Raw genomic sequence first — 16,560 nt, forward strand, 5'->3', positions numbered from 1 at the left:
ATACAATATAAACCTGAAATGACATTATAAGGTATATAATCTTGTCTTTTTTATGTGTGCGTTTGAATTTGTGCTTTCATTTACATGCATGTGTGCATGTGTGCTCTACTCTAAGACATCCTATTATATGATCTCAAAGCAATTTCCATAAACATATTATGTTTACACCAAGGCCATTAATTTAAGTCATGTCAACTATTTCCACTTGAAACAGCTAACATTTTACACACACACACACACGCACACACACATATATATATATATTTATATAAAACCCATTCCATCAGTATACACGCAAACCATTTCCTTCAACAAGCTAATCAAAAGGAAATCCAAATTAATTTATTTTCCTTTGGAATGACTGAGACTTGTTTACCCTTTTACTTTCACTCAGATAAATGGAGTCTGTGTTGCTGTTGCCAAATCTACAAGCTCAATATTTCTCTGATGAAAGCAGTTATTATTATTGTGAATCTATAAATGCTACATATAGAACACAGGGATTTTCCTACATCAGCAGCTAAAGTGGTCTCAGAATAAACGTATGCTTACAGAACTGTAGCTGATCATTACTGGTGATTAAATTATCCAGATAAATTCAAAACAATAATGGCAAGAGTGACGTGTGATTACATGTTTCGGCACCAATGAATGGAAAATATTTCTTATGCAAGTCCATGATACTTTTTGCCACTGAGCAGAGAGTACAACTGTATTTTAGATTTACATTTATCTCTATAGATACACAAAAAACGGATTGAGCACATTGGTTGATGATCTCTGAACCTTGATAATGCAACTTTTATTTAGCAAGTTGGCCAACTGGATTATATTTTAGAACCTGACAGACTGGTTGACTCTCATTCAAACAGGCCAAGATCTTTGTACAAAAACAAAGTACAGCATGGGGTGAAAACTGGATTTATAAATGCAATGTGGGATGGAGCATGTAGTGAGAAATTAATTCAGGTTGTGAGTCAACAATTAAAACATTACAGGGCAATCCCCACAGAAAGCATTTTTGACATTTGTCACTCATCAATCTCATTGAACAAATATGCTCCTAATTTTATCAATTTATTCCAACTAACACGTAACAGGGGACCCACCTGTGTTTCTTTATGCTCCAAGTTGTTTTTTGTTGGTGCACTTAGTGAAAAACAGTATCTGTAATGACTGAGGAAGCTTTCTGTTGTCGCTATAGGTATATTTTTCCTAGCCACTATATTGCATGTAGGATTAAAATGAAAGAATCAATGAATCAAAGCAAGTCTGTTATATTCTGTATACTTCTTATTACTAGACTTGAAAACAAATTTCTGATGTTACACAGCCTAGTGAAGGCAGTTTGACCAGTATCTTCACCTTCTCAGGAGCCACTGCTGACAGGACAGCTGCTTCTGAGGACATTGACGGACAAACGCAGACTGGAGTCTGTGTTGACGGAACAGATGGATGCTTACACACCACTTCTTGCCTGTGATGTGAATTTCCAGGAAGAGTCCTGGGCATTGGCAAATCATGTACCTACCAACCAAATAACTGACAACCAAACAAACTAATTAACATAAGTAAATTATTGATTTATTGGGTGAATTAGTTAGTTAAAAGTCATAAAAAAGGACTATTACACTTATGACATAATTACTGTTAGTAAATATATACACTGTATTTCTAATAAACTATTTTGTTGTTTATATTGACTTGATTACAAAAAAGTCTATCTGAAAATCACTCCTCCATAATACTTGTTCTTGTCACTCTGACAACATCCCATAGTTTTGTTCATATTATGTCACAACTCCTATCTACAGTAGTGCAATTTTCTGCAATGGCTATTTGGAGCCCTCTGAGATTTAGCAAGGCGAAACTCTGTGAAATAAAGGCACCACTAAGAAAACTATCTGGCTAGAGGCATCGGAAAAAACTCTAGATGAATAAATCTTTCTTATGTGTAACATCAAGTCAAAGGACCCAAAATCCCCGAGCAGGAGGCTGCGATCTTTTTGCATCCCGTCCAGTGGTTGGTGGCTACAGGGCTCTTGCCACAGTCTGTGCAAAGCCTTGCATCAAGTCAGCAAGATTTGGAAGCTCCTAGAAGTGTTCCTAATGGATTCTACACCAGTCTGTACAGCACAGGGAGAGAGAGATACACAGAAAGAGAGAGAGAGAGAGAAAGGGAGACACGGTGGAAATGCCAACGCCAAAGGGGATGAACTTCCTGCAATTTTACAGATATACACACATTCAGGCATGGGCACTCACACATTACATGTTGTAATGCAGTGTAAAAGTGATACCCCATAATAACCTATACATGGTGACACGGTGAGTATTGCCATAACAACAAGAAATGAGAAAAAACATATGTAACACATGCACTTGAACGTGAACAGACACACACAGGCCTGCCCCTGTCTTTCTTTCCTCTTCTTTTCTGTATTCACATCTCCCTATCTATCTTCTCCCTCTATTGCTTTTCCTGACTGAGCCCTATATAATCTCCGACAGCCATGTATGCATGCGTGTGCTTGTGTGTGCATGAGCCTTTTGTGTGTACGTGTGTTTGTGTGTGTGTGTGTTTCCTTGTCTTTAATGTGCAAAGTCCTTTTAAAGGTTTTCCAAGTTGTGTTTTTCACAGAAGTCCCTTAACAGGAGAGGAAACTCTGCAGCTAGCCTAGGGACTGAAAAATGTACACCCGGCCTCTTTCTCTCAAAGTGTGTGTGTGTGTGTGTGTGTGTGTGTGTGTGTGTGTGTGTGTGTGTGTGTGTGTGTGTGTGTGTGTGTGTGTGTGTGTGTGGGGAGAGTGGGTGTGGGCTGTTGAGACTTTAAAGATGATGTTTCTACTTTGTCATAAAAGTGAAAGGTGGCGGTGGGAGTCAATAATCTCTCTCTCTCTCTCTCTCTCTCTCTCTCTCAAACACACACATACAATGCTCAACTGTTGTAGTAGATATTGTACGTAATCATCAACATAATAAATAGGCCTACTTAATTAGAGCAGTTCAAGGTGTTAAATGAGTATTGATAAAACATATTTTCTTCTGAAAATAATTACTTTTATGGTTGTTTTTATACTGGCCTTAAATAGCATTTACGCATAAGAAATATATTTTACTAATAAAATAAGATGTACCACAATTTTGTTTTTTACTGCTGATTGTTTACTCATCTTAACCGGTTGGTAGGTAAGGACGTTAGGTTACGTCAGTTAAGTTCCGTACGTATGTAACATTCGCTTGTAAAATGACACGCCATCCCTGCACAACTTACAGACTAAATGATGTGAAATGACACATGAAAAGCAAAAAGGCTATAATTTTTGCATCTAAAGTCATGAGGATTTGACATTTGTTAGGGTCTGTACCAAACAAACATGTTTTCTTACATCTGAAGAACAAGATTTGCAGGCCAGGATATCTCTGCAGTACTTCATCATACTGTTGTTGTTTTTTTGTCACATTTTAGCTTTATAAAAAAATTGTAGCTTCTGCCGTTTGGGTATTGCACTTGGGCATATTGCAATTTTGATAATATTTCATTTAATTGTGCAGCCCTAACTGACACATTTCCCAACATTTCATGACCCGTGTTGTTTGCTGAAGAGCAGCTTACTTTAGTCAAAAAGGGCTTGGAACCAGGAAGAACTCATGTCTGTTTAATACATTTCCCTTTGTTTCAGGGTAAGTCAGAGACTAATGTAAATAAAGTAAGGCCCTGAATCCACCTGGTTTCTTCTTACAGGTAGTAGCACTTAGCGAATGCTCAGGGGAAGTCCTTCTTGTTGCTAAGCGAAAATTGCAAACTCATTTGAGGCGAGGCAATCTTTGACTGAAAAGTTAAAATATTTATAACTTTTGCCATTTGGCATCATGACTGCTAAACACATGTTAAGCTCACAGCTCCAGAAGGACTGTGCACCAAGGCATCTGACTTCAGAGAGAGGGCCCTCGTGGACACACGACTCGGGGCTTAATCCATTCTGTTTCCAACAAATCCATAACTATGGCTGCAGGTGTAACTCCTGATGAAGCAACTGTAACAGTTTATATTCACCGACTGATTCCTGAACACAGAGGCAACAAATATAAATATTTAAAATCATTCTGATTTATTTTGCAGGACAAACAGACGGAGACGACGCATCTGAATACAAAGCACCATCAAAAAAAAAAATGAGTGAAGCACTTCAAATGAATTTGATGATATGTGTGTTTTACCCCTAATATTGTAAAAACAACAAACTGGACATATACACTGATACAAAATCCCGTCCTTCTGTTTGTTTACCCTGCCTCTCTTCATCCTAGCCATCTCTCTCCAAATGGCTCTATCTCTCTCTCTCTAGGACCCCACCCTACACCCCCCTTTTGGGGGAATTATTTGATGATTATCTTGTCTCACAAAGTTTGCAAACTTGCTTTTTTATCAGCAAGGCCTTGCTTTCCACTACTTATAGCTTTATTTTACCAACACTCCCACTCTCTTTCTCTTTCTCCATTATTCTCTCTCTCAGGCGACTGGGGTCTTATCAGTTAGCTATGTGTTCAGACTTATAGTTCAATTTGGTTTCTTTAATAAAAGGATAGAACAGAGAAAATAATGTTAACAGAACTGACTATGTTAACAGAGATGGGCTGACAGATAGACAGGGGAGACAGGTTGTTAAGGACAATAAAAAGACAGGGCCGAATAGATTCTTTGTTAGCGTGAATTAGTTTAAATGAACAGAAGCAGAGAAAGAGTGTGGAAGGAAGCGGGTGACAAGGATGAGAGTAGAAAAAGATTAAGCAAGAAATAGAGAGAAGGTAGGTGTGTTGGAAGAGTCAATTTCTTTGAATAATAATGTTTTCATTTTGGCTAAAACAGTTCATGTTCCATGGGGAAATTTGATTGCAGCATGAAGTCATAGTGATGACAGGAACAAGAACCGAAATGCAAAGACAACCATTAAAGCAAAACATCAACAGCCTGCTAAGAGGTTTTGGGATATGGGCAAGGTGTGACGCCCTGTGGGGTCATGTGTGGGTGTGGGCGTTCTCTATCTGGGCACCTGGGCTAATTGCCCTGTAGGCTATTTGTAACTCCGTCTTTTCATTCTGCGGAGGTTGCTGCTGGGCTGAGGACAGACAGACGGACCTACCTCTCTGCTAACTTGCCAACATCTGTTTCACTCCACAGGTTCCACCTTTGCCTTGGTTTCTGGATATGTTGTTTTAGTTGATAGTTATTATTTCTTGCACATTACAACAGCCTCACACACATTTTCCATGCATCCATCATCCTGACCTGACTGAAACCACTGATGTTCATACCCCATACTTGTTCACTTTTACTTTGGCACCAGCCTTAATTTGGTTAATTTTGGTTTAATAAACATATTTTGTTAAACTTTTACCATGCCGTGTCTCCCTTTTGTTGTGGCCTTTTGAGCCAGCTCATAACAAGGTTTTAAACACTATAACAAAATTAGAGAATGCGTCTTTAAGTTTAAATCATAATCAGAAACAATAATAAAAACACTAACAACTCAGAAATGTGTATTTAGTAGTTTAAAGCAGGGAGAACAAAACTATGAACAACAGATTTCAACAGAGAAGTTTTGATTGTATAGGGCGTTCCCTGTCATCTTGTGAATTCTGAGGGTGTTGGGCCACAAGGATATATATACCATGAGATGTGACATCAGATCTGAAATGGTTATGAACTCAAGTTCCCTACCCTGCAACCTATAATAGCCAAGTATTTTTATGATCAGCTCTTAACAGTATCCACATTAGCAATTATTGCAAGCAATGTGCAGGGTCTGCTGCTTTACATGACAGAGATTAGGTTAAAGGATAAATAAAAGAGCAGAAAGGTCGATATGCCAAATAAAACTTTCCCTTTACTGAACATGCACACTGCTAAAATTACATTCACATCAAATATTCAACTCAGGATCCTCACATCGTAGGCGGTCCCACTACATGTGTTGGTTGGATGAAAACAAACTTTTGCCTGTCTAACTCTGCAGATTATAACAAGTATTCCAAATTAGAGTTGAATGGTGGATCTGCTTTGGATTAAGCCTAACTGATTACAGACACAGTGGTGCTTCTCACATTGCTTAAAGTAACATTCAGTCAGGCTTTGGATTGAACAACTTGAGAAGACAGCTGAGAAGTATTTCTTGGTTCACAAGTCAAACAGGCCTGCCTAGGTTGTTATTTGTGGTCTTGATTTGAGTTAACAGGAATATTTGTGCGTTATCTTTAAAATGTGGTTAAAGTTGCAGTGTCAGTAGCGCTCCCTTAGCATTTGAGATGCGCAACTTATTAATATCATGTTATATTAGACATGCAATTAGCTTTTTTCTTCTTTATTACATGTGCCAAAGGATATGGTTTGTAATAGTTGTTTGTTTCTCATTTGGTCCTTTGAACAATGTTCCTTTTTTTATTTAACTGCATTTTGCACATGCAACAGGTCAATAGTGTTAAATTTCAAAGTTTATCTTCCCTTGGATTCCCTGGTGTGAGACTGCAGACCAAACTGCATCTTCTTACATCTATACTGAATCAAAATTTGTTTTTATTAATTTATTAATTTCATATCATTTTAAGTTTATGTTCTTAGTTTTTCTTTCTTTGTTATCCGGTACTGGGTATTAAAGTAAACAGCTAACCAGTTGGAACTTGCACATACCATGACTGATCTCATATACACCAAAAAACTAAACATTTAATAAATGTCATGCCTTGTTTTGATGCAAGAGTGCCATTTATTTTAAACACACACACACGTGTTCTGACCCACAAGTTCACATACATTATCATTTTACACACACATGCATCAATTTTTGAAGTCTGGGACATGAATGAAAACAAAATATAATAGAACAGAAAGACATTAGCAGAAAGACGTGTCAGTTGTATACACACAAGCATGCACACACCACGTGCACATGCACACACAAAATCACAATCACTCCTGAGGCAACAAACACACTTAAGGTTCCCCACAGATGTGAAAAGGAACAATGGAAAGAAAAAAAAAAGACAAAGTACTTCCTGAAGAAGGTTTAATGGCTGTCAGGTTTGCCAAACACACAAATGACACACATCTAGGAACACACACACAACAATATACAGTATACACAGACAAAGTGAGATAAAGGTGAAACACACACACAAACACACCCACACACACGGGAATAAGTGTGTATATCTTGAGTTTGACTTTGATATTTAGAGTTCATGATTCACAGATGAACTGTTATGCAAGCGTAATGGAGGGTGTGTGTATGTGTGTGTGTGTGTGTGTGTGTGTGTGTGTGTGTGTGTGTTTATGTTTGTGTTTGTGTGTGTATGTGTGCATCTTCAAAAGGTCAGGCTAAGCATTTGTGTTGCATGCCAACAGGCACACAGACATGGAGAAGTCCGATATACACATTTCATAATACACACATAATACACAGAGCAAAACACCATGCAGCCAGGACGTCAACACAACAAGCACTGATGTGAGCATTGGACCTCTCAATGTATAAAAAAGAATACAGATATGACTATCGAATATGTATAGATAAATTTTGTGTATGTTACAGTAGTCCCAACCCCATGGAGGGATGACGAAGACCACAGCTCTGGGCTGCGAGCCAAGAGTCGCCCACACAGATTTATTAACATGAACGGTTATTTTCATAAATCAGAAGTAGGGTTCAGCCATACAGTTTCACCATGAGTCCAGAAAAGAATGTGTGTATATCAACACTCGTTCAACTACTTTAATAAACAAAAAGAGTTGGGGCACTCACAGTTTATTAAACTAACTTCTTTCTAATTTATGATCCCAAACACATATCATCTGATTCATATTAAGAAAAACAACGAAGGTTTAAAAATGTCACTTAGAGATAGAGATAGAAGATAAAAGAGATAACCTGAATTATGAGCTCCACCCTTGTGTCACTCCAAACAAATGCAACCATCCTGGCATTTGGATACTTTCAAAAAGACAAAATATAATTTCTAAATACTACAATTGTTGTGAATACTTTACGTGCTGGTCAGTTTAAATCAATCAATAATGGCCAGCATTATTTTCATTTTGTTTTTCAAACAAAATTTTCCAACACAGGTTAATCACTTCACAAGTAAGATTTGTCATCACTGTTGCCTCCGAAATTGTCTGTGTATCATCACTATGCACACGCACACATTGCCTTACCTTCGTATACAGCTTTGAAGCCTTGTGCACTGACAGCAAAGTCTGTGGTAAACCACAACGCCAATATAGATCCACTGCTGACTATAGGGGAGGGCAGCATGAATCCTGACAACCTGAAAAACAGAAATAAATGTTTTTTTTTAAAATACATCTCTGAAACACACCAAGACAGTACTGTTGACCTCAAACAAAGCAAAAAATAAGGCAAGATAAAATCGGCAAACCTGAAACAGAAAAATAAATAAGTATATGACAGTAAAAACAACTGTGTTCAGTGTTAATCATGTTGATGTTGTGGTTAAGACCCCTAGCCCTGAAGCCATATAGACTCCTGCTGGCTTGAAATCGGGTCCCTCCAAGATCTTCTCTTTTGTGTTTTACCGACTCTGTGCTCCACACAGGTTTCCTGCTGTTTTCTTCATTGAAGAAAAGGAGATTGAAGGCAGTGATGTTCCCACTCTCTAAAAATAAAGTATATGCATTTGATACAAGATCCACTATTCATGATAACCAACCGTGTGGTGAGCCCAGACACTGTGCACAATGCAGACTGAAAATAAAAACATAATAATTTGCACTAGAACAGGTAAAGTCAAGTGTTGCTTGAGTCTGATACAGAAAGGTGAGCTCTTGATTACACTGGAGGTAGTGCTGAAACATCCATTTGAGGCTTAATTGAGAGGTGATGGTTAAACACTTTGAGGAGGAGAATAGGGAGGATTCTGAATGAACAAATAACACAACTTTGAAAGAGCTGAAATAGAAAGAAATGAATGGGGTATTGACTTCAATTTCAATTTCAATTTAAATTTTATTTATATAGCGCCAAAACAGTTATCTCACAGCGCTTTTCATAAAAGAGCAGGTCTAGACCGTACTCTATGATGCTATTTACAGAAGCCCAACAGTTCCCACCAAGAGCAAGCACTAGGCGACAGAGGCAAGGAAAAACTTCCTTTTAAGAGGCAGAAACCTCGAGCAGAACCATGGCTCAGGGTGGGCGGCCATCTGCCTCGACCGGTTGGAGGTGAAGGGGAGAGAGAGAGAGAGAGAGAGAGAGAGAGAGAGAGAGAGAGCAGGAGGGAGGAGGGAGGCAGCCTACACAGAGGTACAGACAGTGAAGGTGATGTTGCTATAGACTAAATGAAAAATGGTACAGATATTTATAATAGTGTTAATGGTAACAATTGTAATGTTAATGATTATAATAACAATAATAACAATAAGACTAGCAACAATAGTCGTTGCAGCAGAGGGTGTCGAGCAGGAACACGGGGGCAGCAGGTGACCCGCAACCACAGATCCAGACTCCACAGCTCCAGAGCCAGAAAACCTGCAGGAAGTGATAGGAGAGAGGAGAGAGACGAGAAAGCACAAGACTACCAGAAAGGGGAGAAGTTGTGTTAGTAACATGCAATAATGGGATGAGGTTGCATACAGAGGGAGAGAAAGTAGAGGAGAGAGGAGCTTGCGAAAGTAATGATGATGAAAGGATTTATAATGAAGAAACATTTATAAGACGGAAAAACTCTAAGCACCTCCAAGTTGGATCCTGCCCCAGATGATGCAATTCAAGTATCTGGGAATTTTGCAACAAAGCTCTCAATTTACCAGTAGACGCACTGTATGTCCCTATCCATTTCGGAGTTTGTGGTGAGTTCTGAGCTGAGTGAGAGGCTGAGCTGAATAAAAACTAGCACATTCCTAACCAGTGTTACTGTAATATTATTACTTTTCCCAACAGTGTAATGGACAGTTATATTATTACAGTTACTAATCCAGGTAACTCTGCCTTACTGCGTTACTAGAACACCATTTTTTTGTCCTTGACATGAATGTACGACTGCCACGCAGGTCAGCGGCAGTTCAATGTGGAAGCCAGACATTATGTCAGCTGTTAACCAAAAAGCTAAACGAAGAATGGAAAGCAAGGGAGAGAGGTGTTCTTTCGACAGCTGTAAGTAGCTACTGCCATTGTCACAGTCTAAGATGCAAAGAACGTTGCAACTTTGTGCGACCAGCAAAAAGCTTTTAACCGCAAACAATTATTTACTTACTTACATCCTACCCCAGTTGCTACAGCCAGTTATGCATGCACTGTCAGGAGACAGTGTCGTTAAGCGACTTTTTGTGTTTTTTATACCAGTGAATACTGCTCTTATAAATACAATGTGTAAAAAAAACAGTATAGCTCATAAGTCAGGATTGGCTTTATTTTTTTTATTTTAGCCGGTGATGTGTCCGGTGACATATACATATGTATACATATGTATACATATATACATATATACATATACATATATATATGTATATATATATATATAGTAACATAATTAGTTACTTTTAATACCAGTAATAAGTAAAGTAATATTATTACTTTTTTAAGGAGTAACTGGTAACTTCCTACAATTTCTGAGTAACTTGCCCAACACGCGCCTTACAGCTAACATCTGGATGTCTGTCTAAACACACCTTTAGACACAGCAGACAAAGATTCTGCTAAATCATCTTTAGTTTCACCAAAGCTCAATATCCTATATCAAAAGCTAGATCTTCAGTTAGGCAGCACCAAAATACTTTACTGGATAAAAATGCTTTACTTTTGAGAGCATCTTTTTCAAATGAATACATAAACAACAACAATGTTATGATGAATGTTTTCTGTGTGTGTTGGACTCAAACAGCAAGCTTGCTCCCTGTTTTGTTTGTGGTTTCCCTGGGCAGCATTTCTGGGTGCAGCCAAAAAGTGGAAAGTGTCCACTTTGATAATCTTGTACAGATGATGTAGCTCTGTTGGCTTTATCAAACCGTGACCTTCAGTGCACAACGGACTATGGTGGATTGCCCCCTCTGGTTTCCAAGCATGTTGATGCCCCATATTAAGAACTTGATATTGAAGGTAAAAGCTCTCATGTTCCCAGTAGAGCTACAGTATGCCCCATCCTCTTCCCAAAGCTCTTGATAGAAAGAGTGAGAATGCACAAGCAAGGGGCCAAAATGCCTTCATGGGATGTTTAACAGATTAATTTAGCTGTTCTAACTTATAAATACTTTGTGCATTTTTCAATACTTTTCTCATTTTCCCCCCACTCAGGCTATTGTTTTGATGCATGCAATGCATCATTTCATATTTACATTTAATTGTGCCACTGTTCAATGTGTCCATGAAAGTGAGCAGAGTTAATTAACTCTTGATATATCCAAATCAGAAAAATAATTAGAGGACAAGTTTGGACAGAATCAATTTTCTGCGGTTCACTATTCACAAACATATGTAACAATGAAAGGGGAGGAGAGACAAAACCAAAGGGAATCAGTAGAGGGACGAATAAAGGGAAAAGAAAGACAGACATTAAAATGGTATTCAAATGCTATCACAATGAGTCTGGTTTCTGTATTACTGGCAGACATTTTATACAATTCATTTTTCATCGCTTGAAAGGTCAGCTAGGTCAACAGGCTGAGTTGAAGCAAAAAAGACAGAATGAAAGTGGGAAAGTGAAAAAGAGACAGATACGAAAAATGGTCTAAGCCATTTAACTACCAACACAGAGGACAGTGAAAACAGAGAATGATGAAAAATTTATAATTTTAATTTTCTGGCCTTAAAGCAAGGACACCAAGGACAGACAAGAAGAAATGAAGGGACCACACGAAATGCGACAAACAGAAAGAGAGATGGAAGGAAGAGAGGAGACAGAGGACATGGAGGAAAGACAGAACGGAGAGGGGTGTGAGGTGTGTGAGACGAGACCAGAGGAGAAAAGAGAAGCTAGAAAGAGGAGAAAGGGTTTGCTTCTCATACTTGTGAATTACATTTTTTCTCTACTTAACCACATTAGCGTCCAGCAGCTCAATTTAGTTTTGTTCCATTGTATACACTGAGCCAGTAATGTAATGTTTGGGGTACTTGGAGGTTTTTTGGGGGGGGCAAGGCTTGTTAAATGATGTGTGCCAGTTATACCACTGGAGAGTATGGGCATGATAATAGTTTTTGCAATTTCTGTGGGCATGCTTAAGCTCACACACACTGAAACCTGATTATTATTGTTCATTATTCTCTATATTATTAGATTATTTGTCAAGTTGTGTTGATTACTACAGTTTGTACTTGTGTAGTAGCTTAATATCTGTACAGTAAAAGTGATAAACCAACCTACATGTTTGTATCATTATTATTATTATTATTATTATTATTATTGACTACAGGTTAATTTCAGAAAAACGCACGGATTAATTTTTTTTAGCTGTAAACATATTCACATACATGCGTGCTGGCAAAGTATGGTCATATAGTTCCTTGTTTTTCAGAGGATAAAATGTGGTTTTATATTGAGGACCTAAGCATGAAACATGCGAGGACCCTATTGAAACTGAAGGATTTTTTTTCTTTCTGCCAATGAAGTGCATTTTTTTCTTAAAACTCACAAAACTTTGCCCTGCGAAAATGTATGTGTCATATTTTGGCATGGGCGTGGCAAAATAGCTCGCTAGCACACCCTAAAGACCTGCCCCCAGGCCACATTTCTCCAAAATGTACAATATATGTCCAGACCTACAAAAACGTCTCTTGGGGCAATGCCTTATACTCAGCAGGAAGTCGACCTTTGGATTTATGGTCATTTTTGGCGATTTAAAGGTTCTGTATTTTTATCCTCCTACAGAATTAATCAGATCGATTAAAATTTTTGCTGTGCAACCTAAAGGCATTGATGATGAAAAGCTATGCTATCTGTGAGGTTTCATAAAAAGATTTGTCTGTGAGGTGGCGTCGAAAAACGATGATCGGCAAGAAACAGGAAGTTGATATAACTTCAACGTGCACGTTCACATCTGTACCAAAATTTACATGTATGATAATAGTCCCGACCTGAGCACATCTACAAGTCAAAATTCACTCAGTCATAGCGCCACCAACTGGCAACCAATGTTGGGCAGTTACTGTAACTGTAATAATATTACTTTTACTGTTACTGTAATAATATTACTTTTCCCAGTAACTAAGTAGTGTAACTAATTACTTTTCTAAAACAGTAATATTACTAGTTACTAATGTCCACAGCTGTAAGTAGCTACTGCCATTACCCAGCAAGCAATTTCACGGATAAAGACGTCAAATAGACGTCTAAACAGAGGTCAGACGTCTAGGCTAAAACAGGGCTGAATTTGGGCTGTCAGTGAAAGTTTGGTAGACGTCTAACCATAGTCCAAAACTGGTCTAGTCATCAACCACTATTGAACGACTACATATAGACGTCTAATAGACGTTGAAAATGGGTCTAGGCTAAAACAAGGTTGAATTTGGACTGTCAGTGAAAAGTTAATAGACGTCTAACCACAGCCCAAGAATAGACCAAATATACAGCTTTTAAATTACTACATATCTACCTCTAATAGACAACAGAATAGTGGCTAAATGATTGTTTTTACTAAAAACAAAACAGGTTCTCACAAATGGTAATCCGTCCAAACAAGTTAAATATAAAGATTTTAATAAGAAAAAGGATTACAACGTAGACAACTTAAGATAATACAACATGATGAAAATATAAAGGAATTATTGCTAACAGTACAATATATATGAAAATACAAACAATTTTAACAACATGCGGTAATAAAAACATAAATAATGATAAAATAAATTGGTTGGCTACATCTAAATCTAGATCTTCATCTACGCTGCTACTTGATGCAGGAAGAGCATCACATGGTCTCTCGGTTGGCGCCAGTCTCTCGGGTAAATAGGATCCATAACTGTTGAATATGTAAGAATATAAATATAAGTAAACATTATAATTTGACTATGTTGACTGCTTTCCCATAAGACATGACTACTATCATCAAATGATTTTAAATGAAAACATACAGTATATTTCTATATTATGTTTTGATGCCCAAAACATTCTGTGCCATCACTGTAAAATCACTGTGGAGAAACAGAACCAACCAAATTACTTTCTCCAGATCTAAAGGTTGTAGTTCCTCCAGTAGACTGATCTTTGGGTGCTGTTTCTTATCTGCTCTAGCTTTTCCAACTATTTGTTCAGAGATATGGTGAAAATAATGGCCCAATATGATGTGAAATTACCTACGTATTTTTCATTGGAAAACAAAATTGCTTGTCCTGCCCCGGCTGAAAAAAATCCTAGAGGAAACACTGTACTGAATACTACTCTCATAAACAGGCTACATGTGCAGAAAAACAGCTGTTTAAAAGTCGGGATTTACTTGCTTTATTTTTTTATTTCAGCCGCCTGTGTTAAGAAACGTTAGGCCTAGGCTACATGCTTTGTAAAAACCATATTCCTTGCTGCTGTTATGGATATGCTATCAGCTAAAAAGTCGGGAGAGACAGCTTTGTTTGGGGGTGAAGGGATCTGGTAGTGTTTCCCATAATTAGCCCATAATTTGGATAATTATCAACACTGACCGCCACATATTGATTTTCAAATTTTTTACTAGGCATGTTTAAAATCATATTTGATTAAGGAGCTGTCTTGAGGAGCATATATTTGTGCAGCACCTCTTCACTCCCTCCCTCTTTCTCTCTCTCGTGAACACCGCTGCACAAACCTGTCCAAACCAGTAAACCCAGTAATAAGTAAAGTAATAATATTACTTTTGGCAGAGAAATTTGATGCTTTGCTATAAAACAGGAAGTTGTTGTAACTTTGCTGTACATGCTCACATCTGGACCAAATCTGATATGTCTGATAAGTGCCCCGTCCTTTAGACATCTACATACTAACATCCATTCATACTCATAGCGTCATCTAATGGCAACAGGAAGTAACCCTTCAACAAAGTATCCCCCGCGCTCCGTTGTACCTAGAGGTATGAAATTCTTTGGCATATGTATTATCTCAGGACACAGAAAAAAGCCTCTTGGAGCCAAACCCTAAACTCAACAGGAAGTCAGTCATTTTGAATTTAACGGTCATTTTTGGTGACACGGCTGCATCATGCCTTGACGCACTTTAAATGCGATGCTGCTTGCAGCTTGAATTCATTTTATTTTTATTATGTTTAGGGCTGACCCCATATAGTCGAAGATTCAATGCTTTGATGGGCGGGGCCTGATTCGACTGTCAATTTGACCGTGAAACAAGGATCACGCCATTTTGGTGATATGGGGGTGCTCAGGGTCTGATTTTACATAGAACTACCAGTTTCCTCCCAATAGGTTAATAAACAGCCTATTACAATATGCATTTCAACTTTTAATGCTGTAAATGAACATGTCAAAAGAATAAAACTTTCAGTAAATGTTCTTAAAGTGCAACGTGCATGCAGTTGTCGGCAGCAGCGAATGCACGGAAAACTCTGCACAAGACCGGTGAATAACAGGCGATCAGAGAGATAGAGAGAGAAAAGGGTCTTCAAAAACTCTCAGTTTAGCTGGAAATTTACAGTGTAAGTTGAATGAATAGAGACTGCAGCTCTGCAGCTTCTCAAGATTAAAGCGGAGCTACCATGTGTAATCCCCCCCGCTTGCAATCGTCGTGCACTATAGGCAGGACATCACGATTCTGATTCGACTATGTAAATCCTTAGTCGGGGACAGCCCGAATTATGTTATATAATTCCTAAAAGTTATGCCCCCCTTTGCAGGATACTTGACCCAGACTGGGCATAGATAGCCCCCTCTTCTGCATTTAGATTTTTTCTAAAACATTACTGCAGCGAGGCTACTGTTGAGGCCAGGTCAGACCTCCCTGTGGGCCGGCTCCCTGGTTTCCCCTTTAGTTTAGTTTTCTTTGGTTTTGGACTTGTTTTTGGATACTAAAACACCTTCACACATATACATTCATATTACATCTAGCAGAAGGCCAACTTGTTTGTTTGGGATGAGCTTTGAGTGCTCATTTTCATGTGAACTTTGGGTCGGGGCTTTGACCTCAACTTCCCAGTTGTCAGTATTCATTTTGTGTTCTGCAGAACCGGATCTGTTAGTGTAGTTTAAACATGAAGTAGACTATGTCAAAAGCAAGGACAATGTTGTGATGGATGATCTGTCTTGCCCCAGCTGAGTTGTGTAATTTTATCTCTGGTTTATTTGTGGTCAGCCAGTGTTAGTTCTGTAATGTTTTTGTTGTGTACTTGTAGGTAGTAGGTTCGGGTTCCCCTTTTGGGGCCCCCTGTTTTAAGGGGGTGGGGGTGTGGCTTATCTCTCTTCTTTGGTTTTGGACTTGCTTTGTGGGATTTATCTTGTTTTTGCATACTACAACACCTTCACACACATACATTCATGCAACCATCATCATGCACAGACACTACTGAAACCACAGACTACATACCTCCTACTTTTAATTATGTTGGTTTGAAATGCCTCTTAATTTGGTTTAATT

At 38.3% G+C, this 16,560-nt stretch overlaps 1 protein-coding gene across 1 annotated transcript in view; it reads right to left on the bottom strand.

Annotated features, from left to right (window-relative positions):
* csmd1a (CUB and Sushi multiple domains 1a) overlaps positions 1 to 16,560 on the bottom strand; it is a 147,836-nt gene that overhangs the window by 64,632 nt on the left and 66,644 nt on the right. The window contains exon 3 of the mRNA XM_038701985.1: positions 8,213 to 8,325. Coding sequence (XP_038557913.1) covers positions 8,213 to 8,325 — 113 coding nt within the window. The remainder of the gene's footprint in view (positions 1 to 8,212; positions 8,326 to 16,560) is intronic.

Source organism: Micropterus salmoides, unplaced genomic scaffold (genome assembly GCF_014851395.1).
Source record: "Micropterus salmoides isolate LMB-PRFRI ecotype aquatic unplaced genomic scaffold, ASM1485139v1 Ms_hic_scaffold_6, whole genome shotgun sequence".
NCBI classification, from domain to species: Eukaryota; Metazoa; Chordata; class Actinopteri; order Centrarchiformes; family Centrarchidae; genus Micropterus; species Micropterus salmoides.